This window comes from Ambystoma mexicanum, chromosome 11, assembly GCF_040938575.1.
Source record: "Ambystoma mexicanum isolate Mex_15411 chromosome 11, UKY_AmexF1_1, whole genome shotgun sequence".
Taxonomy (NCBI): domain Eukaryota; kingdom Metazoa; phylum Chordata; class Amphibia; order Caudata; family Ambystomatidae; genus Ambystoma; species Ambystoma mexicanum.
Window position 1 is genome coordinate 1,092,693,049 of NC_090934.1, and position 27,711 is coordinate 1,092,720,759.

A 27,711-nucleotide genomic window follows, 5' to 3' on the forward strand; every position below is an offset into this window, starting at 1 on the left:
CTTTGTTGAATAGCTTCTGGAACATTTTCACCACCACAAGAACTCTTCCCACATCAGTCCCCTCTCGTCAGAAGAACTTTTATGACTTTTGGGCTCAATGCCCCAAAGATCATAGGGATTTGACTTATAAAGTTAGGGTATAGTTCTTGTGAATTGGTTTCATTCTACTGCACCACTACTTACCTTTTTGTTCGTTTGGAATGTATGTCTAATAATCTAAAGGTGACTGTATATATGTTTGATAATTGAGTATTGTGTGATATAACTACCTGATAATTTCATTTGCTAGTGCGTTTTTGGGCCTAGAATATAGTATTTTTGTACTTACCGGTCTAAATTGAATTATTGTGTGCTTCTCTGTGTGGACCCCCTGATCCCTCACTTTCTCCTGAGACTAAGCATTGACCACTCTCCATGCTTACCTTGATTGAGTTTGGCTAACCTCTCAAGAGTTCCCCGGTTCACTACAACTATGGTGGCCTCCTAGAATCTGTCCACCAAGCCAGATTCTGGATGTCAGTCCATCTCAACTCCCTCACAGCCAAATGTTCATGGTTTCATTTAGCTAGATATTGTAACATTATCTGCAATGACACCAGTAGTAGAAGCTGCTCTTAGCATTTCAGAGGACCCATTTCCTTCATTGAGGGCTCACCAGCAACAACGGGAAGTGTTATCTGTGCATCATCTATGGCACTACCTACCCGTTTCACACACCTTAAGGTATGCTCCATTCAATATACTTATGCTGGCCCCAGGAATCATCCCTAGCGCATAGATCAAATCTGCAGAGGCCAGCAGGCAAAAGTTCTCCTTTCCATTCTAAGTGGCCATATGAGGGACACGTGTACGATTCCAGCCCCTCAGCACCATCTGTGCAGTGCCTCACGGGGGCCAACAGGCTTGATGGGCCAAAATAGTGTTGAGCCACCTTTCAGAGTACACAACGTGCCTGTCTGGACCAGCAGCCCCACTCACATGCTCAGAACCCCGATGTACTATACAGCAAGTCTGTGCCACTGGAGACTACGTACAACCTTGCCATTGCCACCAATATCCAAGGCCCTCAGCTGTACAGCTAACAGCACCAAACAGCCACTCTCTGTTCAGACTACCAGAGATGGCACAGGCCCAAATGTCTTTGGTATTGCAGCCCTCACATAGGCGGTGCACCGACACCTCCAGATAATTCCTGCCCACTAAATACCTTCTTCGCAGCACCTGTGCCTCTGTTGTGTTACTGGTATGTAAGGAGAAACAGTGTTCCAAGATTAGGCGCGTCAGCCAACCTGGGCTCATCGAACTCTACCGCAATCTAACTATTATGCTGAACCCTTTTTTCATGTGGACAACATATTTCCCCACCTAGACGGGTATGCAATTATGGCAGGAATGCAGTGCATGATCTCGCCCCTCACGCACGACAACAAACATGACCCACGGGACATAGTCTAAACACATACGCCACCATTTATGCACACAGACACCAGCCTTCAACCAAACAATTTTTTTAATGGTTATTATGGTTTATACTTTTAAACCTTACACAAACTTAAGTTTAAAACAGTTAATATAAAAAACATTAAAATTTGTAGGCCCATATCAACACGGAAGCAATTAATTTCAAACTTTCCTTTCAGCAGCATCATTCAAGTAACATTCCATATTGTTATATTAATAATGAAAGTATTTCATATTAATTTAAGTGGTCTGCAATGCTTGGATATGGGTGTCTGTTCAGAATGTTCAGCATATTTCCCAACATACTACAATCCTGAAAATTGGCATGTGGGTAGGTTCCATGGTGTAGACTATGTAACAAGGATAAAATGTACATTTTTCCATTTTTTTTAACCGGTCTGCAATGCTTGCCCGTGCCATAAGGCTCTTCGGCCGTAGTTTTACCATAGTCTACATTCATTGTTCCGAAAGGTCAGCAGTTCATTGTACCTAAACTTTCCACACTATCAGCAGTCTAACTGACATTAGCGGCACTTACTCTTGAAGTCATGCGGGTGACAAAACTGTTCTTTTGTAGTAATGCGAAAGACAGGAAACTGCATTTCTCTTAAATAGTGTCTGCAATGACGCTGTCCGTCACATCGTGGTAAATCTCTCATGATTACAGGAACTTCATTTTCCACGGAAGTAGATGAATGCATACCACCATAACAGTACGACGCTTACATGCTTCAGCCGTACATGTACGGCACTCCAAGTTTGCACGCTTCAGCCCTAGGAATTAATGTGCGAAGCACGGGTACACCTGCTAGTACAACTTGTAAGGTAGGCATGGTTATCAGTAGCACGACAGACACAAGCAGTATAATCCAAGGGTGTTTATTGAACAATATATGGGCGAGAAAAACACCTAATCTAACATGGGAGCAAGATACAACCATCAAAATAAAGAAAAAGCTGTCCTAGTGAGGTGTCTAAACCAAATGGCCTATACTAATAAACCTATTGCCAAATCCCTAATCTATATAACAAAAGGGTGCGGGACAATGATCTGTATAACAAAAGAGTTTCCGTAATTCAGGACTGCTAAACTAATACACTCCCTTAACCACGTTTCTTCTCTGGACAAGGCCGATTGGCATGACTGTGCGCACCTCTTGAGTCTATAGGCAAGCGATTGTTTGTACCATAGACTTTAAAAGTCTAAGAGGATAACTAGTTTTGATGGCATTCAATATTTTGGCCATGATGCACATAGTTCGCCAATAACCACCAATCACAAATCAACACAATGGAGAACTGCAACCTATAGATATATTGGCATGAAAAAGCTACTTCATTGAATCTTTTTCACCCAAATGTCAACCAAAATGTACCAAGGACTTCAAATATCAAAGTAAAGGCTGCTTACCTGATGGTGCTCCAACCCAAGCCAGACCAAGAACGCCATCATCAAAATCACGATCAGTGAACACATAGGCCAAGCAGTAGTCATCATGGTTCTGCTCAGAATTCAATTCAAGGAACTTCTCCACACCAATGTTGGGAAACCGGAAAGGATTTGAAGAATCTTTCTCATCTAGGGTGGTGTTAATCTATAATAGTGCCAAAAAAAAAATCACCACAATTTAACTGAATTCAAACTGACATCACATTCGTGTGATGTAGACATTCCTTACATCTTAGCATCTTCTGAAAGTCTAACCGCTGCCACATGCTTGGTCTTTTGCCTGAGAATGGCCATAGTAGGACAGAAGTATTGCACATATTCATAAACTGGACCATTACACTGAAAACTGCCCGCCTACAAAAAATATCAAAGCCTTAATACAAGTATGTATTTTCTAACAATTCACACAAAAGGAGTAAAAAACTCAACAAGCTATTTCAAATGCAACAGAAGAAAGTCTTGATAGCTGAATCAGATCTGTGCAAAATGGGCAAGCGGTCTTATGCCAACCAGTGCTCATGCCCATTTTATATGGTGTATTACACTCTCACATTCACCATCTGCTCCTTTCATCCATCCAGCGTATGCCGTAAAGCCCAAATCATGTCCTGATAAGCCCATAAGGAACAAGTTACTCACCTGTAACTGTTGTTCTCCAGCATGGGTCTGGCATGGATTCACATGCTCATGAATATTCCCCGTCGTCAGGCTGGGAATTCTCGGTAAAGAAAAAAATCTGTAAAAGTTTCGTTTCTGATCTGTCTTTCTTAGTAGTAACCAATCACTGATCTCTGGGTCATACTGCCCCAGCCAGCCAATGACTGCCCTCTCCCTAAGCCCCGCCTCTGGCAGCCATCCTCAGATTTGGTAGCATGTAAAGTGGCAGTATGACCAAGTGAAGAGCCGCAGAGAGGTAGGCAGGAGGGTTCGCATGTGAATCCATGCCAGACCCATGCTGGAGAACAAGTAACTTGTTCCTTCTCCAGCATGGGGTCTGGCATAGATTCACATGCTCATGAATAAAAGAATACATAGCAGTACACACATGCAGAACCACTGGAGGTGGCAACAGGCTCAACATTAAGCAATACAACATCTCAACATTAAGCATATCTTACCTCCTCATCAGGCTCACCTTAAGCGAACAGGTTGCGCAGCACTGCTTGGCTGACCCTGGAGTCCCGATCGACGCAATAGAATCTTGTGAAGGTGTGCGTCGACCTCCACGTAGCAGCCCTGCAGATGTCCAGCAGGGGCACACCAGACAGGAACGCTGTGGTAGCAGCGATTGCTCTGGTCGAATGGGCTCTCGGACGGCCGGGCAGCGTTCGGTTTGCCAACCGATGACAGTGCATGATGCAGCCGGAGAGCCATCTGGAAATGGAAGTCTTCGAGAGAGCCTTCCCATGATTCACAGTCCCAAAGTCCACAAACAGCTGTGACGTCTTCGGAAAACTCTTTGTGCGGTCCACGTAGAACTTCAGCGCTCTAGCTACATCCAGCAAGTGCAAAATCCTCTTGGTCGGCGTCGAAGACGATGGAAAGAAAACTGGTAACACCAAGGGCTCGTTGAGGTGGAAGTCCGACGGCACCTTGGGCATGAAGGAGGGGTGCGTCCTCAGCACCACCCTCGTGTCGTGAAAAGTCAAGTATGGAGGCTTGCAAGATAGGGCCTGGATCTCTCCCACTCGTCGGGCGGAGGTGATGGCCACGAGGAACGCTGTCTTCCACGACAGGAACTTCAAAGGCGCCAAATGCATCGGCTCGAATGGGGGCCCCCCCCATGAGCCTGGTCAGCACCACATTAAGCTCCCACGCCGGGGCTGGAGCCTTCACCGGCGGGAACTATCGGAATAGTCCCTTCATAAATTCCTTCACCAGGCGATGAGACCACAAGGACGCCCGTCCCGTAGTCCTGGTATATCGGGAGATGGCAGCCAGATGTATTTTGATGGAGGCGTGAGCCAGTCCAGCTTTGGCCAGAGATAGTGGGTACGGCAGTACTTAGGGGGCCGTAATCCGCAGAGGGTTCATCTTCTGTGCACAGCACCAGACAGAGAACCTCTTCTACTTATGTCCGGAGCACTTGAGAGTTGAGGACGCCCTCGCTTTTGCAAGAACACCTCTGCAGTCAGCCGGGATATCGTACCCTCCAAACTCTAGTGTTGTAGGAGCCAGGCCTGCAAGTCCAGCGACTCCGGGTCGTGATGAAGAATGGCACCTCCTTCTCTGGAGAGAAGATCCGCGTCCGCCGGGGACGTTGAGAAGTCCAGGTGGTCCCGGAACCAGATCTGCCTCGGCCACGCCGGTGTGACGAGTATCCTCCTGCACCTGGACTTATTGAGCAGGTTGATGAGACGGAGCAGCAATGACAAAGGAAGGAACGCGTATAGAAACAGGCCGTCCCAAGGGAACGAAAAAGCATCACCCATGCTCCTCCGCTGCGGGAACCTGCTGGCGAACCTCTGGCACTTGAGTTTGTCGAAGTCGCGAAAAAGTCGATCTGGGGTTTGCCCCATCGTCGAAAGAGCCGATCCACCTGGTCCCGACGTAGTTCCCACTCTTGGCACGAGCGCAGATCCCTGCTGAGTTAGTCAGCAATGGTGTTTTTTTATTCCTGCCAACTGGAAGGGAACCAGAAAAATCCCCTGGCGACGGCCCAGTGCCACAGATCCTGGGCCTCCTTGGATAGGGCTGGGGATCTGGTGCCTCCCTGCTTCCGTATGTAGAACATTGTGGTGGTGTGGTCGGTGAAGATCCTCACCACTTTGTCCTTGAGGGACGGAAGGAACGACTTGAGTGCCCAGAACACTGCTCGAAGCTCCAGAATGTTGATGTGGAGAGACCTCTCCTCCGGGAGCCAAAGGCCTCTTGCGTGGAGATCTCCGGTATGGGCCCCCCCCCCAACCCTCCAGGGAGGCGTCCGTCGTCACGGTCTCCTGAAACTCCGGGGTCTGAAAGTCCGTGCCTGCCGTGAGGTGCGCACAGGTACCCCACCATAGGATCGCCCGACGGAACTCCTCGTCGAGAGGGATCCTGTCTTCGAAGCAGCCCGTTGCCTGAAACCAGCGGGCGTCGAGGAACTCCTGTAGCGAACGCATCCGAAGTTTGCAAAGGGGTACAAGGTAGATGCATGAGGACATCATCCAGAGGAGGGACTTTATGGACCTCACCCTGGCCACGTCCGTGGCCAGCAGGCGTTGCACCTTGTCCAAAATGGCCTTCGTCCTCTCCTCCGACGGGGAGGCCAATTGCCCCACCGTATCGAGATTCGCTCCCAGAAACAGTGCTACTTGCGACGGAACCAGATGGGATTTGGGGTAGTTGATGGCGAATCCCAGTTCCGTGAGCAGCCGGACGGTCCTTGCTGTGTGTTAGACGGCAAGTTCTCTTGTCCTTGCACGGATTAGCCAGTCGTCCAGGTAGGGGTAGACGTAGATCCCCTGCAGGCACAGCCGCGCCGCCACTGGTGCCAGGCACTTGGTGAATACCCTGAGTGCCGACTTTAATCCGAACAGCAGGGCTCTGAATTGGTAGTGGCGTCCCTGAACCACGAACCTGAGAAACTTCCTGGAAGTAAGCATCCTCCAGGTCCAACAACGATAGGAAGTCGCCCTCATCCAGCTGACCCAGCACATGCTGGAGGGTGACCATCCTGAATTTGTGCCTTGATGTACTTTTTTAACCGACGCAGGTCCAGGATGGGGCACCAACCGCCTGTCTTCTTTTCGACGAGGAAGTACCTCGAGTACACTCCGGAGCCTCCTGGAGACAAGCTTGATGGCACCTTTCTTGAGCATCGCCCTTACCTCCAACAGTAGTTGAGGCACGTGATTCTCCTTCCTGGCCACGGGAGGAATGCGAGGACACTTCTTTTGGAATTCCAGCGAGTGCCCGTTGGCCAGGGTGTCCAGCACCCAACGGTCGGTGGAGATGGACTCCCACACGCTGACGCTTCGGTGGGGGCCCGATGCTATGGCCGGTTCAGTCCTGCTTGGAGGAGGCCTTGCCGCCCTGGCCTCCTTGATGACGGCAGGATCCTCCTTGCTTGCCGTGACCTCTTTAGGCCTCCTGGGACGAGGAGCAGGCCGCCTGGCGGTATGTAGAAGAGCCACCGCTGGATCCCTTGGAGGCACCCTGTCTGCCTCCGGAGCTCCGAAAGAGCCGTCATTGTTGAAGTACCCCTAGGGCCCGGGCAGTCTTCGAGTCGGTCTTGATGGCCTGGAGCGTCTCATCCACCGTCTTCCCAAAAAGGTTGCTGCCGTCGAACGGCATATCCAGCACTCTGGTCTGAACGTCCTGGTGGAAGTCCGTCGCCTTGAGCCACCCTGTTGCCCATCTGGCGAAATCCGATATTGGCAATGTCTGTTGCCACCGTTATGGCGTGATCCGACGCCACCTCGTCTTCCTGAAGAATCTGTAGGGCTTCTGCTCTCTTGTCGTCCGGCAGGAAGTCCAGCACAGGAGCTAACTTGAACCACAGCTCCCTGTGGAAACGGGCCACGATCGCTAAGGCATTGGTCGCCTTAATCGCTGTCGACGAAATGACCCGTCATCCCATGGAGTCCAACCTCTTGCCCTCGCTGTCCGGCGGGGAAGTGGAAGTTGGTGCTGCCGCACCCGCTGCCTTCTTCTTGGCCGCTGCCGAGACGAATGAGTCCGGCGTAGGCTGGGCCCTGAGCACAAGGGGGCAGCGTCGGGGACCCGGTACTACTTCTCGTACCTGTCCCTCTTGGCGGGCATCGTAGAAGGGTTCTTGAGGACAGCCAGCCCTTCATCCCAGATATCATCGAGCAACGGCACTGCTAGGACCGTCTTTCTCTTGGCCTCCCGTCGTTGATAAAGAAAGCCTTCCAACTCTGCCCGGAGGAACAGAAGGAAGAGCTCGGACGCCCTGGCTATCATGGCGTGAAAGGAGCGAATTTCGTCGGGCGGTGAGGCCCGAGGGGGAGGCGATGAAGGAATGTCCGTCGTATAATCGCCACCGTCCGACCCCGTATCCGTCACCGTATCATCCCGAGGGTCAGGCGAGGGGGATCAGGGGTCCACAGGCCTTGTGGGCACAAAGGGCGGAGCGGGATGGACTCTCCTCCGCTTGTTCGGGGGGCTTCCTGACAGTCCTGGCTCAGGATCCTCCGTCGGGGTCCGTGGTAACCTCGTCCTTCTCAGTACACAAGGATTGGATTGCCAACAAAATGGCCGCCGAGCTTTCCTGAGGCTCTGGCAATGGCTGCAACGGGAGGGACGGTTGCTCCCCCGGGCCTTCGTCGTTGTCTCCATCCTCGCTATCTTCGATCTCCTCAGCAGGATCCTTCCCCTGGGATCGATCTTTCTCGAACCTCTCGTTGAGGCCCTTCACGGTTTCCACCAGATCCTCCTCAGAGTTTGATTCTGAGTCTAATGGCCACCCCCCCTCTTTTTCCACTGGGGTCTTCACGGGGGTCTTAACGATGGGCTGGAAAGAGGATTCCCTCCGTGGTGGCAGGGATACTCTGGGCCCAGAGGCCGTCTCCACTGGTGCAGTCTCAGCCGGCTTTGCCAGGGCCGCAGCGACCACCTCGATAGAGGCCTTTGCCGGCTGGATCAAAGCCCTCAATACCTTAGGTGCGTCCTGGGCCTTCGCCTTGGGGGGAGGGTCAGCACCTCGCTCCCCCTCGGGTCCCTTCGAGATCGACCGGGGCCGATCCAGCAGCTTACACGGGTTCTTGGACTTCCTCTTCCCCGAACCAGAGCGCTGGCTCGTGGTTTAACGTGCCGGGGAAGTCGCGCCCTGCCTGGCAGCCGAAGAGCCCGACCTTTCGGCGCTCCCGGTGTCCGCGGACTTGGCCTTCTGTTGGGCCACCGTCGCCGGGGAGGCCTCACAGGACTTAGAAGCCCGCTCAGACTTTTTCTTCGCCTTCTCACCTGCTGTGCCCTTCTCCAGCCAGGCGGCGAGAATGACGATCTTGCTTGCTCCGTTCCGAAAGGTTCTTGCAGAAGGCAGTGTCCTTCTCCACGTGCGGCTTGTCCTCATGAAGGCAGTAGAGACATCGCGAATGCTCGTCCTCCTTGAAAAGATTCTTTAATCCGCATCCAGGGCAGCACCTGAACAGCTTGGATCAGGGCGTCGAGCTTCCCTTGTCCTGGGCCATGTCCGTTGAACTAGGCCGCAGATCTTCCGGGATCCTCCAAGAAGCATAAACTCGACGAAAACTTCACCCTTGAGGGCCGTAGAAGAATTCCGAAATGGGTCCCCGTTATCGGAAGTAGAAACGGTGGAGCTTGAGGCTCGATTAAACCGAAAAAATGAGAAAATCTCCTGAAAAAGCGTGAAAACGCAGCAAAAACTCGAGAGCTAAAGCAAGAGGACTCCCAACACTTGAACGTGCAGTAAAAATCTGAGGATGGCTGCCAGAGGCGGGGCTTAGGGAGAGGGCAGTCATTGGCTGGGGGCAGTATGACCCAGAGATCAGTGATTGGTTACTACTAATAAGGACAGATCAGAAACTAAACCGAAAATGATTTTTTCTTTACCGAGGATTCCCAGCCTGACGGGGAATATTCATGAGCATGTGAATCTATGCTAGACCCCATGCTGGAGAATGCTGCATTTTCACCACATGACTCATACTTCAATGATACTGGCAGTCCTAAAACAGCCACTTGGTGTAAACTTTATTTCTTTTCCACCAGCTCTTACCACCGATTTAAAATGATTTATTGTACATCACTGCTTGTACAAATCATGTATGTATTAAATTATACATTAACACAAATAATTATCCCTCAACTTTAAATACCAATTATCTACAAAAAAAGCTGCATTGTGCTTTGACAAATATTTCCTGAATAATTCATTATGCAAAAAAGAAAGTTAAGAAAACATTAGCAAACAGTGTAACAATTAACTAAAATTGTCAATATAAAATCTAGATACAGCTAAAATGAACGTTTTATTCCCCATCCATCTCATCCAGAATTCCTGCGAAGATGATTATTCATAAGTAAAAGCCAAAATTGAATTTTCTTAATTCTCTTGTGCCTATAGAAAATATAAAACAATGTTTCCACGTTTATATGATATCTCAAAAGCAGCATTTCCTACTAGATTTCTTGATGCCCCGCCAGGCTCCTACGATCCAATTAGCAGGAAGCAGATTAAAGCGAATGTTCATGAAGTCTGAAACCATCTACTAGGAAACCTTGTCAAGTATGAGTGGGTCTAAAAAGGGTCAGGGAAGCAAAACCTCAATTCTGCCGACTGCTTATTTTCAATATTGTCACACAACCTCACCCAAACAAAGGGTAAAAGTTTCTTTTTTAAATCAGTGTGGCTAATAACATTCAAATCACAAACTTTCAAATCCAAGTGACACTGCAAAGTTTCAGAAGCCTTTTTAAAATAAGAAGGGAACATACTACTTGAATTTAACAATATTGATTCATTGAGAAACTAAGTTATTCTCCTCAGCCATAATATACCTGCAAATACCTTTTGCCTTCTCAAGCTGCCGGACCATACTGGTGGGATTCAAGTTCTGCTCCTCTATGGCTATACAGTGAGGCAGAAATAAAAACTGACCAAAATAGGCCACCACACTTATAGTGGTGAGGGAGGACAATATCAGAACCAACCCAATACCTTAAAATTATATTGGGACTATTTTTGGCAAATAACGATAAAACTGGCAGTGGGGTTCGGGGGTCTGTTCGGCAGGGGTTAGTACTGATCACCCACTATGTTCCAGACAAAACATTTTTAACTTAAAAAACTAATGGTAATAACTTGCTTCTTTTTTATTATTGCCCGGTTAAGGGCAAAAGGGTTATTTAAGTACAATCATAGAAGAAGGGATTAATTAAGAGTTGATAACAGAGCCATCCCAAAGACTTCATTTCAGTAGATCTCCTAATAACTTGTATTCCCCAAGATTGAGGGAGTTGACTTTCAGGCCATTATTTTCAAAATATTTTGTGGCCTCATCCAGACGTTCTTTAATCCTATTTGGGCACAATCCAGTAAGATCATATCTGTGTAAGCAACCCAAGAGTATCAATATGGGTGGAGTTTCACATTATTGTTACTTTTCATTACAAGTTCAAAGTTAGGCAGGTAGAGGTTAAACAGGCATGGGGCCAGGACGCAGCCCTATTTCAGCCCCTTTGGTGATGGGACTGCAGCAGAGACTGTTCCCTGCAAGTACAATTTCAACTGGACCATAGCATCAGAGTACATTAACTATCATACTAGTTAGCAATTAATTCCCCACAATGACTGTTTATATCAGACGGTTATGATCCTCTGAATCAAAGGCTAACCTACAGTCTAGAAAAGCCACACAGATGGAGTTATTTTCCCCTTCCAAAGTATCATGCTTTATTATACTGAATAGACTGTTTAGAGAGGTATTAATTCCTGCTAAAAAAGCAGTTTGGAATAGATCTACAATGTAATCTCAAGAAAAATAAAAGAGGTGATGGCTTGAAGGTCTTGAGGGTTGCTCAGAGCAATGCAAGAGGTTAAGATTCATTTGAAACCCTCCAACCATCACCTCTTGTTTTGCTGAACGTAATCTCAAACCCAAACCTCATGGACTTTCAAAGAACGAGCTCAAATGTTGCTGGTCTTTCCAGCAGGGCAATGGGATGCCAATTCTCAGATCTGACCCGACGCCCTTCTTTTACATCTGAATATTATATGTCTGTGACCAGGTATTTGGTAAATACGACAACTGAAGCATTCTTAAAATGTTAAGGGGGTGGGTTCAGATGTCCAAAGAAGAGTTCAAAACTAAACTAGGCAGAACATGCAAACTAGGAGCCCTCAAGTGGTTTGTCTCCATTACGGCCCTCTCCGCTGTACAATAGTTACTATTCCAAGAAACTGATGGTAAAGTTAGAATAATTTCTATACTGTAATATGAATTCAACAATGGGTCAGAAATGTAAACATTGCTGAAGAAATCCAATCTCTTTCCTGGGGTACAATTAGCTTGAAAAACACTCTGGCGTTAGGTGTTACCAGCAACCAAGTTCCAAACCTTCAGCGTCTTTGAATCCTGGAATCCTGGGAAGTCCGTATAGATTCCTTTGACTCCTCCAGAGTCTTCATTAATGTCTACCTAAATGGCACTGTCATGGTGCAAGGCCCTCAGGCCAACCTACGTCTGACAGGCGGCTCCCCCGCCTCATCAATTTCCTCCCTCCTCCTGCTGTCCCCGCACCCCCCTCGGCTACTATGTCTTCTTCCACCAGCTCCCCTCTACCCTCTCACCCCCTCTACACCTATACATGACTTACGTCAGCCCTGCAGCCTTTCCCGTAAGGTCTTCATGGCAGGCAACCTTCTTCATCTTGCCACTCCTAACCCTCGCTCTGCTGTCAAACACTCCTCTGACATCTGCCACCTTCTGGAAGAACTTGACCTTGATGTCCTCGGTCTTACCGAGACCTGGTTCACCACCAGCTCTGTCACGAGTTTCGACACTCCTCCCCGATGGTTACAAGATCCTCTCAGCACCCAGATCCACCCGACCTGGAGGGGGTGTTGCTCTGATCTTCTCTGAGTGGATTGCTACTTCTATCATCCCCACTCAGACTTATTCCTCTTTCGAATGCCTCGTCTGTAGGCTCTCTCTCTCTCAGAGCCACTCCCCACTATCGCTACTCTCTACCGGCCCCCTGGCCAAGTCACTGCTTTTCTCTCCGAGTGGGCTGACCTCTCCTCAGCCCTCTTGGCCTCTACCTCTCAACTCGTCGTCCTCAGTGATCTTAACATCCATCTTGATTCTCCCTCCTCTCCATCTACACTCTTCCGCGACCTCTGCGAGTCTCTCTCCCTCTCTATCCTTCCCTCCGGCCCTACTAACTCTGCTGGCCATAGACTTGATGTCTTGATCTCCTCTAGCCTCCCCTTGCTACCCCTCATCACACCTCTCTCCTGGAGCGATCCCTCCCTTCTATCCTCTTTTCTCCCCATCTCCTCCCCTCCAGCCAAGACTTCTCCAAGACTGCCACCCACCTTCTCGGACATCCGACCCATGAAGCGTGTGTCAGTTGAAGCTTTTGCTGCCTCCCTTCTCACCCCCTCCTCCACTTCAGGCTGACTCTCACCCTGACTCAGCTCTTTCCCAGCTCTACTCTTTACTACCACCCTGGACGCCCTTTCCCCCTGTCATGAGGATCCGCCTTAAGCCCAAAGCTAAGTGCAACACTTGGTAAGACTCCGACCTATCCTCACTTAAACGTAAGTGTAGGGCGGCTGAGAGGAAATGGAGGTCCTCTTGCTCATCCCCTGACAAAGTGGCCTGTCGCCTGCTCCAAAGGCAATATCGCTTCTCTGAACGAACCAAAAAGCGAGCTCATATTCAAGCCCGTGCTTCTGCAGACTCCAACAACTCAGCGAACTCTTTAAAATCTGCAAGGAGCTGGCCAACACTGAGGCAGTACCCACATCTCCTCTCGCCTCTCAAGCGCTATGCAATGACCTTGCCTCACACTTCATCTGTAAAACCAAGGACATCCTGTCAACACTCCTCTCCCCTTCCCTCCTCTGCCTGCTGATCCTCTCTCTGATTCCCCTCCCCCTCTTTCTCCTCCTTTCCACCCCAGATGAGGTTGCCAGACAAGTCCAATCAATGAAAGCCTCATCAAAACCAGTTCATCCGTTACTCTAAAACCATTAAGGACCATATTGACACCCTTGCAGACTTCTGCAACCTCTACTTTGCCTCTGGGTCTTTCCTCTCCTCTCCGAAACACTCCACTGTGCATCCTCTACTCAAGAAACCCTCAGCTGATCCCTCCGGTCCAGCTAACTATCGCCCCATTTCCATCACCCCCTTTCTGGGTAAGCTCCTGGAAAAGCTTGCAATCCCTCATCTCAACCTTCTGTCTGTCGGCTCACTCCATGACCATCAATCTGGCTTCAGAGCTTCCAGAAGCAATGAAACTGCTCTCCTGAACATCCGTGAAGATCTGCTCTCAAACCTTGACTCGAACACTCCCTCTGTCCTTATCTTACTTGATCTCTCCTCCGCCTTCGATACGGTCAACCACACCATCCTGCTCAACTGTCTCCGTGACAACCTTGGCATCACTGATCGGGCTCTGGCTTGACTTACCTCCTTTCTCTCTGATCGACCCTCCCAGGTACAACTTGGATCCTTCCTCTCCTCTATCTCCCTCTCTACCTGTGGTGTTCCCCAGGGGTCTAACCTCTCGCCCTGGCTCTTCAACCAATACTTGGCAACCCTTGCCTACTGCATTTCCATCTTCTGCTCCAACTTCCAATGCTATGCTGACAACTCATTTTCAGGCTTCCCTCTGCCACTTCCTCTCCCTCCCTCATCTCTGACTGTCTAACCGCCATTCAAAACTGGTGTGCCGTCAATGATCTCCGTTTAAATGCAAATAAAACTGAGATTCTCCTCATCGGCACACCCACTCCTTCCCTCCCCCTTACTCTCTAGCCTGCCTCCCTTGGCCCCCCTCCTACCCCTACCTGCGAAGCAAAGAACCTCGGGGTCATCTTTGATTCCACACGATCCTTCTCACACATCTCTGAAATCTCAAAACAAAATCCAACTTACTACACCTGCTCAGAGGTACCTATCCCTTCCTCTCCTTCCCACAGAAACTCACTGTCTCCCAAGCTCTTATTCCCTCTAAGCTGGACTACTGCAACAGCCTCTTTCTAAAGCTACCTGCCTCCACTCTCCGACCTCTATAGCTAATCAAGAACAGAACTGCAAGACTTGTCCTTGGCCTCAAGCCCCGGGATTGTATCTCTCCAGCACTGAAATCCCTCCACTGGCTCCCAGTGGATGCAAGGATTAAATTTAAAACCCTTTGTATTGTCAACAAGGCTTTCTGGGGCCTGGGTCCAAAATACCTTCAACTTTCCCTCCGTAAATACCTCCCCTCTCGAGCCTTCGCTCCTCTACTTTTAACTCCCTCAGGGTCAGGCGCTTCTCTAAGAAACGTGCAGGTGGCAGATCTCTGTCCTCGGCCGAAGCCTCCCTTTGGAACGGCCTCCCTGCCACCCTGAAACTGGAGGAAAACCATCTACGATGCTGGAAGCTCCTTAAAACCTTCCTCTTCGCATCTGCCTTTGCCACTCTCCTCCCCTGTTGATCTGCCTTCTCTTCTCAGCACTGCCTCACCTGCCAACGGGCCCCCCCCTGACTCAGCTACCTGCCCTCCCGGGCATCCTCCGGCACTGCCTCTTGGCCACCCTTGCACTGGGACCGGTTATCTGTACCCATACAGGTCCCCCCACTCCTCTCCTGCACTTATCAGAGGTTATCCTATCTGACTTGCCCTGCATTTCTCCCCTCACTGGCTGCACCTATCACTGCTCTTATCACCCTATTTATTCACTTATTTAATCCACTAACTTATATTTTTCCTATGCCTTGCACTTCTTTGCCCCCCCTCCCTTTTTCCTTTGCACTTTCCCCCCCTTCCCTTCCCATGCACTTGCGCAGTCCCAATGTCACTGGGCCTAGTAAGATCGTTTTTGTTTTGCTCCCCCGCTCCCTCTCCCTTTGCCTGGTCGCGCTCTGAAACACCTGTGTATGGTTGCGATATAAATAAAATATCATACCCTTTGCCACTTACCAGATAGTGAGTGTTTCTTGTGCAAACACAGATCAATTGACCAGGTTGTTTAATAAGTGCAACTTCTGTCTCAGATATTTGTGCTCTTGTAATACAGGACCATGATCCTTCCTGTTGTCTGAAACAGGATTCAAGATTAAAATGTAATGTTTGAGAGATGGGCTGGGAAATTTCAAACTGATTAACAACCACCATTTAATAAAAAAAAAAAAACATGCCTTTATGAAGTCCGGCTTCAGACCTGCCAGAGACATGGACACTGCACTGCTGAACACACATGAAGACTTGCTAGCCAATCTCGATTCCAACTCTCCTTCAGTTCTCATCCTTCTTGAGCAATAACTGTGTACACTATTTCAGGACAGCAGACCAAGGTCAGTAAAACCCACAAGACACTTATTCAGAATGGCACACAGCAATTCTAGGTAGATTAACCCAAAGGCAGACGTATTCCCGACGGGCTATACAGCAGACCAGGGGAGGCAAACACCAGTTGGTAAACTTACACACTTTTCGTGAAAGAAATAGTTAAGTGAAGCCAACAGCATTACCTTTGAGAAGTGGAGGAAACAATTCACAGGCAACTAAAATAACCCTATATACTTTTAGGAATGGCAGAACATATTCTAAGGTAAGTAAGAACTTTTGTAACTGATCATATTTCAGAGGGACAGTTACCAATACAACATACATCAGTAAAATACTTTCAACACTTGATACAGTTCAAGGCAAAGGCCAAACCTTGCAAGGCCTTCCCTAATCTTGAAGCATGAGATCTCAGTGGAAGAGGGGCCCTATCAGTCTAGGGGCCAGCTATTAGAAGGGTCAGTTTAGGCACAGACTCCTGAATAGTCAGAGTTCTTGAGGAAGGCTCTTCAAACAAGTACTACATTTCAGAGTTGCAGAAAGGATCCACGGACTTCTGAGAATACACCCTAGAGGGATTCCAGCATTGGGTCTGGGTGAACTGGATGATTGAACTCCCAATCACCCCCAAAGCATCACAGGAATCACAATGCTTAAGGTAAGTAATACCCAAGCCAACACAGTACCTCAGCGGAGAAGAGGAGTTTGCAGCTGGACGTCTTCAGGAACTGCAGCTGAAAAAAAACGGTCTTTGAATTCCTTGTCGTGGTGACTGAAGAAAGGACCATGGAAGGCAATTTGCAGCAGAGACCAATGGAGACGGCTCCAGGCAAGAGTTTCTTCAAGGTTTGTTGCGGCTCTGGTTTTGGCGACCTTTCAGGAGCCAGGAGAAGACCAAATGTCACTTGTGGGATTCTCATCACTTATCAGGTCCAGCACTCGGGTGTGAGGGGCTTCAAGAACAGGTCCAGCAAGATGCCGCCAAAGTTTCAGCAAGTTTCGGAATTCAGAAGATTCTGCAATGGCGCAAGGTCACAGGTAATTGGGCTATTGCAGCCCAGCAATGTCCCAGCACGCCATGAGACGGCTCAAAATGCAGCTCTTCTTGAGACTGGTGGATCTCATCCCACCCAGGGGAGGAGTCATTGTGTTCAGGACCCCCAGGTCCATTGGAAGTAAGGGTTACAGCAGGCTCTGGTTACAATGAAGGCTCTCCGGTCGCTGGAAACCACTTCAGCTGTCGTTTCTTCCTCTTCCTCTTCGGTTTCAGCTACAGTGGTCGATTTGTCAGCAGCATCAAGGCTCTGAGTCTTTAACAGGAACTACAGCACTACTTCTGCAATCTCCCCCTACATTTTACAGACAGGCATGGTCTGGGTGCCCAATTAGGATAGCCAACCCCCCCACACAGAGTTGGTTCCTTTCAGGCAAGGTGGAAGACAACGTGCTGCAGAGTTTTGGACTCCTCCCTTGCTTCCTGCATTCCCAGATACTCTGAAGCCTGGGCGGGGAAGCCAAGGATTTCAGCCTAATACAAAACTTCCGCTGAGGTCGTACCCACCTAGAATGGCAGGGGAAGACCTCAGAAACCGCAAGCACACAACAAATGGCGAAAAAAGGAATCCACCATTTTAGCAAAATGGTGGCCCTTCTGAGCGTTAGCGAGGCTGCAAGTAATAGTGACTAAAATTAAAGCTGCCACCAGCCATTTGAGTAACTTGCAATTGTAATAAAATGTTACCAGGTAACTAAGAAAGGGGATACATGGTATGCCCCCAGCACTCCACAAAGTGGGTTGTGCTGGTTCACTTATACAAAATGTATAGGGGATGAAAATCCCTCTTTACTACTTGGGAACAGTAGCTCACAAGTAAATGAAAGAAATTAAAAGCTGAGCCCAAAGGATGACACGCAGCTCTGCTTCAAGCTTCCCTCCTCTGCCTCATCCTAGCTCATTCCTGACTGTCTGCTATTCAGACATGGTGCACTGCTAATGATCTCTGCATTAACCCAGTAACACCGAGACCCTTCTAATTGGTACCCCCAGCTCCCTCATACACTCTGGATGCCCTCCATGGGCCCCCTCCCCTCTGTAAGGAACTCATGGTGGCAACAGTGAAGACAGACAAGTGATCACAGTTCATGGGTGTTTATTGAACAATGATTGCATGGTGGAAAAACGCCTAAACTAAACCTGAATCTAAGATGGGAGCAAGCATCGACCATCAAATGAAAATAAGGCAGTCCTAGAGGCGTTGTCAAATAAAAAAGTGCCTATACTAAGAAACCTATTGCCAAACCTTACAACCAATGCAAACCGGGGTGTGGGATAGTTTTCAAGAAAAGAAGCGTTCACAAATATGTCAGGATGCGGTAGCTTGGGTCTCCCTTCCACACGTTTGAGCACCGGGTAAGGTGGCATCTTGGAGCACAGCACACACTCAAGCTCCCTCAGCACGTCGACAGTTCTGTTCCAGTTTATCAAGAGCCCTGATGGCCAAGTCTTGTTTCCCTTGAAAGTCTCTTGCATTAGAGGGCCTGATGTCTTCAAAGTTCTTTCAACAAAATGAGAGGTTTATTGGTTTCACTTACAGTGATGCTTCTTGTTAGGCAGAAACCTGTGCAGTTCCCTTGGGGAACACTGCAAAAGATTTAAGACTACAGGTAGAGCAGTAAACCCCTTTGGTAGCAGTCTGTACCACCCAGATTTACCTGGTAGCTGTGGCTGAGCAGTCAGACTTCTCTCAAGAAGAGTTAGGCAGTATGTAAAGTATACACAATATGTACCAAAACACAATAGCACAAGCAAACACTGACCAGAGCTTGGTTTCAAAAGTATATAGTTATTTATTTAAAATACACATAAGTTAAAAACACTCTAGCAAAAATATAGTAAAAGCACTTCAACACAGTTATAATGAAAGTAGATTCAATCCTTTCTCCTATCTAGACAACTCTAGGTAAACACCACTTAATTAAAACAGAGGTGAGTGCTTAACGTTAGATGACACTCTAGTAGTTTCCAAGAAAGGGAGAGAAAAAGCAGAAATGGGTTAGACACACCACTCTAAGGTCCAGAACACTTGCAATAGGCTTAAAGAAGAATAAAGTCACAGGTGAGCAAAAGTCACTAGGCAGGGCCCACTCTTAGAGTAGCCGGAGCGAAAATGTGCCCAAGATCACACTGTTAGTTAGAGATTCAAAGTCTTGCAAAGAGTCAAAAAGAGGTTAGAGTGGCTCAGAAAGTTTAGCCAAAGTGTCCCAGGCACTCCCAGGTTCGAAAGCCGGGGACTAAATCTACCCCGTACAGTCGGTAGCAAGGGAAGCCAGGCGGAACACAGTACCTTAAGCGGAAAGGATCCTCCAGCGGTGGCAGTTGTTCCAGGCAGTGGCAGCAGGGCTCGACGTCGGTCAGGGGAGAAGAAGTTCTCGCTGAAGAGCAGAAGAAGAGGGTCGTTGCACTGCCCGGGAAGAAACCCGCCGCGGAGTCCTCCGGTTAAAGGGTTGGTACCGACTTTCGCGGTATGGGGGTAAAGTGTGGTATTCCGGTTGCCGGGGTGCTTGGCACAGGCAAGGCGGCCACGAGATACCTCAAAGAACGGAAAGAAGGCGAAAACTGGTTGTCCCCACCAGTCAAGGGAAGGAGCCACTCCGTTAAGAGTTCTCCTCGGTCGTCGGGAAAAAGTGGTGAGACGGTTCAGCAGGGCTCCACCGGGTGGTGTCGTCGAAGCAGGTCGGCTCAGCTCTTCCCTCGTCGGATTCTTGGTCCTGTGGCGACTTCTGAAGTCCCAGTCCCCAAAGCCCTGCTTTTATGCAGCAAACCCCCATTCACCCAGCCTAGCTGTCACTCAAACATGCTAAGTGGTGAGCCGGGCGGCTCACCACTTGGGCCAATCAGGACGGAGTGCGACTTGAGTTACCAAGGTAACTCAGTCCAGGGTGCCTAAATCCCCCTCCACCCCTCCTAAGTACCCCAGACAGAGTGGCACCACTTTGGAGGGCTTCTGTGGAGAAGCCCGCCAAAAGTGGAACAAAGGGCTCCACTTTGGGTCAGAGTTACAGAGGCGAACACCAACGCCATTTTAGAATCAAGTTTTGGCAAAAAGTCCCAACCGGAGTTATAAAAATAAATATATAAACCGGCGGTATGTTTAAGGCTACCGTAAATAAATAATTAAATGTGTTAGCCTAAAACAATGGGAAATCCCATAGGGAAATATTCGCGGTCGAATATAAAAAGTAGTTTCCACTGCCACCAGCCAAAACTCGATCAGGGGGGACGGAGACGTGCCCCCTCGACTAACAGACCCTGGGGCAATCGAATTGCCCCAGCCAGTACGTCCACAATATGATGGTTTGTACTGGTTCTGTTCAGGATTCAAGACTAGCAAAGTCTTTGGTGACTTTACATGCCCTGGGAGACAGTAGTCAGTCCCAGGGTATGGAGTCTATGTTGGGGAGTCCCTAGGACACCCCTGGGTCACGGCACAGAGGGTGCTGTGTGACCCACATCACAAAAATACATGAGGCCCTATGGAGTAAAAGACCCCATAGCCCATTCAACACAAGGTTTAACCAAGAAAACACACTTCAACATGTCCAAGAGTGAGGGTAAAAGAGTCTCACTCTTGGCAGGAGAAAAAAATTAAACCCCAGAAATCCAGCAAAGCTGCTGGGGGACTCACTAGGTAGGGAAATTCAGCCTAAACAGAGAATTCTCCCTAACACTTCTTCATCCCTGGGTCCCCCTCTTCTGGGTGCAGACCCCTCTTGACTTACAGTCTCCCTCCACCGGGTTCACTATGGCTTTTCCTTCCTTCACACATCTTAGTGTTTTTAAACAGTTCCCTTGGACATCCATCACTTTTGTCACACTGTTTCTTGGGACTTTAGACGAGCCCCCCCCCCCCTTCTCATCAGCATTCCTCTTCAAGGTTCACCCTTGCCAACTTCACATTCACTTATACTTTCACTGTTCACAGGATTCAGTTCCCTTACTTGTGATATAGTGCTTAGGTCAAAGGCTTTCAACTGTATGGCGATTTTGCTTGACTACCTGTATGATCACTTTGCCCTACCTTGGCGGCTCTCCTACGACCTTCTGATATCTGTAGTTTCGCTCAGACTGAGATTGACCAGGGTTTATCGGAGCAGCACCCACGTGGTACCGGTCCCCTTTTGCAGCTAGTCTCCCCTTCACAAGGTTAGTTCTTTTTCACTTTGCGACTTTCATTCACTACAGCCCGGGTTCTTATCGGCTCTCCCCTCGAATCACCAGCTGTGATGAACCGCTTGGCGTTCCTCTTTACTGGAGTCAAAGCCAATACCACAGAAGCAGTAGTCTCCCTCGCTCTGGCTCATCGGCGTCGATACAGTCCATGTACCATTGACATCTGATCCAGCACACTTGGGCTATTGTCGTTGGTCTTAAAGTTTCTTTCAGCGGAAGGTTCATGTGGTCTTCTCAAAAAGAGCAAGGTTGTGTCTCTCCTCGTAAGCCTCTCCATATTTGCCCTCTTCCTCTTGAACTGCCGGGTCTGGATAGCAGTCTCCTCGCGCGGTCTGCCTTGCGCGGTCTCTGCGCTTACTCCAACTTTTATACCTGTGGGGAAGGGCCAGGGCCGTCATGTGTGCGTAATTCTCATCAATGGCCTGACTTTGCCGGACCGTTGTATTGGGACAAGCCAGGGAAAAGGCTCTGGTGTTAGGCCGTTGTGCTAAAGTGTTAGGAAAGGGGGGCAGTGTTTTCGAATGTGCTATGTGCTAGGATGGTTGAAGAGGTATTGAAGGAAGGGCGATCCTGCATTTCACCCATCAGTGTCCCACTCACTGAGGACCGCCCATCCAGGTGATCCTCCCTCCTTGGTCCACCCCCAGGAACTGGATGCAATAGCGCTGGCCGTGTCCTGGCCACCTGGATGACAGATCTCCCGGGGACTAGCTATTAAGATTCCTCTCCTCATGGACCTTGCCAAGAAGGTCCACTTTCAGCTGCACCTCCTCACAGACATTATCCCTTTCCTCACCTTCCCCCAGAAAATCAAAAGTCTCCAGTCCTCTGGTCCTCTCCAGCCTAGACTATTGCAACATCCTCTTCCTAAATCGGCCTAAATCCTCACTTCACCCCCCTTCAACTAATCCAGAATAGGACTGCAAGACTCATTGGCCTCAAGCACAGGGACCACATCCCTCCACCCCTAAAATCTTTCCACTGGCTCCTGGTTGCTGCGAGGATAAAGGTCAAGACCCTCTGCATCATCCACAAGACTTTCTGGGCACAGAGAACCCGCTACATCCAACTCTCTCTCCATCAATACCTCCCTGCTAGAGCCCCTTTGGTCTTCTAGCTGTCTCTCTGCAGATCAGACACTCTTCTCCGCAGGTGCCTCTCTCTGGCATGACCTCCCTGCCCCTCTCAGACTTGAGCCCGATCTCCATAAGTTCTGGAAGCTTCTCAAGACCCTCATTTTCTCTTCCTCCTTCCCTCTCCCCCTCCCCTGATAATGTCCCCTTCAGCCTCTTCACTGGGTGCCTGGTTCTTTCAGTCTTTACTTGGCAACAGGGCCTCCTCAACCAGTCTACCCCTGCACTTGGTCTCCCCTGACCCCACCCTCCCGCCAACCAGCACTTGTACTTCTGGGCCCACTCCCCCTCCACTAGCCTAGCTGGGCATGCACCCCTTGAGCCTTTCCAGCCCCAATCCTCACACTTAGCAGGTGGACCCATTTTCCCTTGCACCCTCAGTCATCCCATGGCTCTGTCCACCTGGCATCCCCTGGCACTACCTTAACCCATGGGCCCTCCTGCACGGACCAGGCACCTCCCCTCCCCTCTCCCCCACACTTGTACTTGCACAATCCAAATTTACCAAGGCCTACAAGGACCATTTTGATTTTTGTAATCCCTGCCCTCACCCCCCTTTGGTCTTCTTGTGCCTTGAAACATGTGAGGCGCATTAGAAATACTAAATATAAAATTAAAATAAATATAGTATATGTAGGTCTTCTATACATTGTTTCGCGTTACAATCCCTAAAATAATATTGACGGCTGAACCCAATGTTCAATTCTATTTTATGATGGTGCAGATTTTCAAGTGAATGGTTTTTTTTACAAACCCTGCAAGAATATTTCTCAGGGAATTTAAGATATGAGCATTAACACACTTTCTCATGTATTGTCTAGATTTCCTGGGACACAGGAATAGATCAATGTATTTTGAACAGCAACCCAAACTACCAGCATGCTTCAAAAAACCATGGTGCCCTTCTGACCCTCGCCATAGAAGCACAACTTGGAGTTGTAATCTTACTTGCAATTTAATCTCAATAATGCTCTTTACATCCTAGAACACCATCACATGCTTGTTCACGATGCCTAGAGGTCAGATGATAATTTGAATGTAGTGTTCTTGCTTCAAGCAAAGAGTAATAGCCACATAGTGTTTGATCAGGGACCAGTGTAAAATGTTGGCCGCCTTATTTTGACAAAACATTTTAGAGCTCTACATTTAGCCTCTGTGGCCGATGGTAACACACCCAAATGTATGAATAAGATTCAAGTATGTTTTTTTTAAAATCAGCTTATGGGCCTTTTTTGGAACATCTAACTACGAGTTTTTTTTAAAACCATAAAAAGGGCAACATTTCAGAAATTAACAATCCCCCTCACCATTTTATACTAGCAGAGTTTCTACTCATCCTGTGCATGCATCTCTCATCAGTTGAAGGCGTTTAAGGTATCCATTTCCGTAAAGCATCAAGAGCAATTTCACAGCAAAAGGAGAGGTAGGGAGCAAAGAGGAAACCCAGGTTATGGGTATAGAGGGAGCTGAAACACCTGTGTAAAGCTGCGTTATAAATGCCATATCATATATATCAAGGGAGGTGAGATTGAAAAAGTAAAGCTGCATGAAAAACACATTCAATTTTATTATTAGCATTGAGCTAAATAGTGAGAATTCATCCAGAAGATGGAAGGACGTTTTAAATAGTAGAATAAAGATAATTGTAGACACCAATCATTATAGAACTGTGATTAGAACCAGGGAAGAGAGGATAGAAGCAAGGGGGTTAGTGTAAATAGAAAGCAAAATACTGGTGAAAACAACAGGAGAAATCTGGAACCAAATAATTGTCTGCACAATAATAGTGACTCTACATGGGTCCATTGGCCATCGACATTAATCTTGTTCAACTAAAAGTGTAGTACAATAGAGGCCAGCAGACATAAAAAAGGCAAATGCAAACTAAGTAGAATGGTGGATATACAGACTACAGGCAACGATGGAAAGTTAACTTAGAATTAGATGGCTGTGTTTTTGTTGTACACTAAATTTATGTGCCATGTATCCAATTTAATAAGATCATATGCTCTTCCACTTCTCATCAGTTCTGCTCCTTCCCTTTACCATTCAATCTCTCCATTTAAAAATATGTAATGTAAAATAGGAGCAGAAAATCTGACTTAAGGGGGGCCAAGAACATCTTTACTTAGACCTTTCCATTTAGTGGACCATGCCAGTTTATAAGAATGACCTTTAACACCTCTGCTTTTTGCCTGGAATCATCCTGTGATGCCATACAACCAAAGAGCTGTACTATCAATTTCTCTCATAGTATAATAGCCTCAGCAAATGAAAATTTTACTACTGTAAGGAGGGCATGGTATCAAATATTAAGAAAGACAAGTGATCACAGTTCAATTATTGAACTTCAACTGAGTTTGAAAAACACCTATCTAATTCTAAATCTAAAGGTGGGAGCAAGCTACAACCATCAAATAATAACGCAGTCCTAGTTGAGTCTGTTAAAATATAAGGGCCTATACTAATAAACCTAGTGCCAATCATTACTTCTAAATACAAATAGTGTGGAAAACCGTCATACAAATGAGTGTTCAAGAAATGATAGGTCAGGATATTCAAGCTTCCCTTCCCCACGTTTTCAGCACAGGTCAAGGTGGCACACTAACTTTAAACAATCTCTGGCTTCTCTAGCACGAAGAAGCAGTTCAAATCTCAGTATCAGAGTCGTCTGTGCCAAAGTGTATCTGCCATTCAAAGTCTTACTTCAGAGGGCCTGATACGACAAACATTCAAAAGTTCCTTTCTCCTCAGGAGTCTCATGTACGTCTTGTGTGATTTTGATTCACACCGGGTCCCCCTATGCAGGGCTCAGACCCACTTTAACACAAAACCTTCAATTGGTGCCACTCTGCCTGGCTCAGACCAATTTCACATACTTTTCCAAACTTTCTCTATTTCATCAAAATTGAAGACTTTCGACTGTGCACAGGATTTAGCTTGACACGTCGCAGAACCACTTCGATTCGCATTTATTCATTCACTTTTAATTGGTCTACTTTGCCAAGATCGGACCAAATTTACCTACTGTTATTAATTCTCTGCTGGATACCTTACAGAGACCTTCGATTGAGCACCCACGCAGTGCTGGACCACTCTGTCAATGGTATTGTAGCTTACTTTAAAGTTCAATCACGCATCAGCAGTTTAACTTCACTTGCGTCTCTTATAACATGCATTTTAACAAGGTTCTTTCCAGCGCTCGCCATACAATTTTGCTGCTTGCAACCTTGGATTCAACACAGATCGGTCTTGTATTGGTCTCTAACTCATCGGCTCTGTTGACTTCACTGATGCCGCTTTGTTCTTGGAGCCAAGGACGGTACCATGGCGGCTGGTCATTCACCCAGTCTTGATTACGGATGAAAGACTGCCCCGGGTATCTCGGACACAATGCAGGATTCTTCAGCCTGTTTTCCTGGTCTCACACATTGTATTCTTGGGGTCTCTGGAAAGTAGGTTCCTTGTCGAAAAGGTTAAGGAAATTTCCCTCCTTTTGTTAGGCAAAGTTTTAAGGCAGCACTCTTTGGGAACACAAGCAACTAGGACTACAGGTGTAAGCAAAACCAACCCAAGTCTGTACTACACAGTTTTGGTAGCGCGTTGAGCAGCCAGGCTTATCTCAAGAGGGAATGTGAGCTGTAATGATGTTGCACAGAGGTCTAAAATCACAAGTGTTCAAATAAACTCTTAGACTCAAGGTTTCTTGGTTAAACACTTATTAATTTATTAACCAGTTATACAACATTCATTAAAAGGAGGCAATTCTATGTAACGCACAAATATACTTCAATACTGTACACTCTACTTTCTGAATCAGTTAAGACCCTTTTGGGATGGCCCACAGACAACCTACAATCACAACTTTAACAAGGGTGCTGGGGACATGCATCTCTTACTGTGACATTCAGAATACTTTAAGATGAGTAAAAGGCAAAGGTTATTAGAACAAGAAATGTTACAATTATTCTTAGTTTTTTAAGTTCACCATTAGAGTCAATTCAATAGGCAAGGCCAAAGTTAATGGGCTAAAGTCTTGGATAGGATAAAGCAGTTCTGGTCATTAAACGGAAAGCCTCTGCAAAAGGTCTTAGAAGTAGTTTGTAGAAAGAAGAATCATATGTTGGGTCACAAGCTGATTAGGCCTGTGAGTTGCGAAAGTTCCAAGCACTTTCACCGCGAGAGGAAAGTACTCCGTCTGGTTTTGCAGTACCTTTACAAATGAAGAAAAAGAGGCAGCTAATTACTTCCGTTCCTGCAGATCTCGCGGTTCCTGGGCCTCAGTTGTGAACACAACAGGGACGTCGGGGGACTCCTGCACTGCACTGGACATTCAAAAGCTCACTCTGGCAAACTTCAATTCCGGTGGCTGTAAGTCAAGCACACAAACTGGTTTGTCTCTCCCTGGCTGTACGCTTTCCTGCAGCACACTGTGGAAATTCAACCAGCTCCGAGATGAGTATCCAGGTGGCTTACTGTTGAGTTGATTGGTCCCACCAACTCAAAAGGGAGACGTCGTCCTTGCAAGAGCTTCTCCATCGATAAAATGGCAAGTAGACACTGCAGCAGGGCTTCACCGGGCAAACCAACGGTCAAGGAGTTGCAGCAGGCGTCCTCTTCAAGTTCTTCTTCGGTTCCTTCGTTCCATTGGTCGACTGTTTTACAAGCCAAGAGACTCGCCTTTTATTCAGTTCTCTCCCATTCATTCCAGCCAAGCTGTCACTCACCCAGCTGGGTGGCTGTCCTTGCCGGACAGTCAGCCAGCCAATCACCACAGAGTGCATTTGCGTCTCCTAGGAGACTAAGCACAGGGAGTTTCAGGCAACTCCCTCACTTCCTGCCCACTCCCGACACTCCGGTGCTAGAGGTGGTCTTCACTCCTGAAGCCCGCCAAAGGCGAATTAACGAGACCATACCTGGTTTGGCGCGCAGAGACAAACTCTAGAAGGACCTTTCCAAAAAGAAATGGTGAAAAAAGAAGAACGGGACATGTTTAAACAAAGGGGGCTCAGACGCCATCTTGAAAAACATGGCTCCCACGATTTAACATTACCGGAGCTACGAATAGTTTGTGGACGGAAAAAATCATGGTAGTTCGTTGTAAAACCACTGCCTCCAGCCATTCTAAGAGGAAAGGGTAGCATTTGACTGCTACATGAGTATCTAGACACAGGGGATACTAAGTAACCCCTCCAGAACTCTATTGTAAAATAGAGTGTGTTGGGTGTAGGAATTAAGATTAGTAAAGTCAATTTCACTTTACTTACTCTTGGAAACAGTAGTTTATTCCAGAGAAAGTACTTAAACCTTGAGACAGCCTGAAAAGGCTTCCCTGTGCACTGCACTGAGGGTGCTGCATGACACATGAAAAGATGATGCCTATGGAGTTGGTTAGACTCCATAACCAAAGAAAACACAAGAGTAAAACACATCAAAACACATGAGAGAGAGGGGAAAAAAGGGTCACACTC

General features: G+C 47.7%; 1 protein-coding gene across 1 annotated transcript in view; it reads right to left on the minus strand.

The window, feature by feature from the left end:
• The window catches only part of ADAM10 (ADAM metallopeptidase domain 10), a 1,301,929-nt gene that overhangs the window by 498,787 nt on the left and 775,431 nt on the right, over window positions 1-27,711 (minus strand). The window contains exon 8 of the mRNA XM_069624354.1: window positions 2,873-3,056. Coding sequence (XP_069480455.1) covers window positions 2,873-3,056 — 184 coding nt within the window. The remainder of the gene's footprint in view (window positions 1-2,872; window positions 3,057-27,711) is intronic.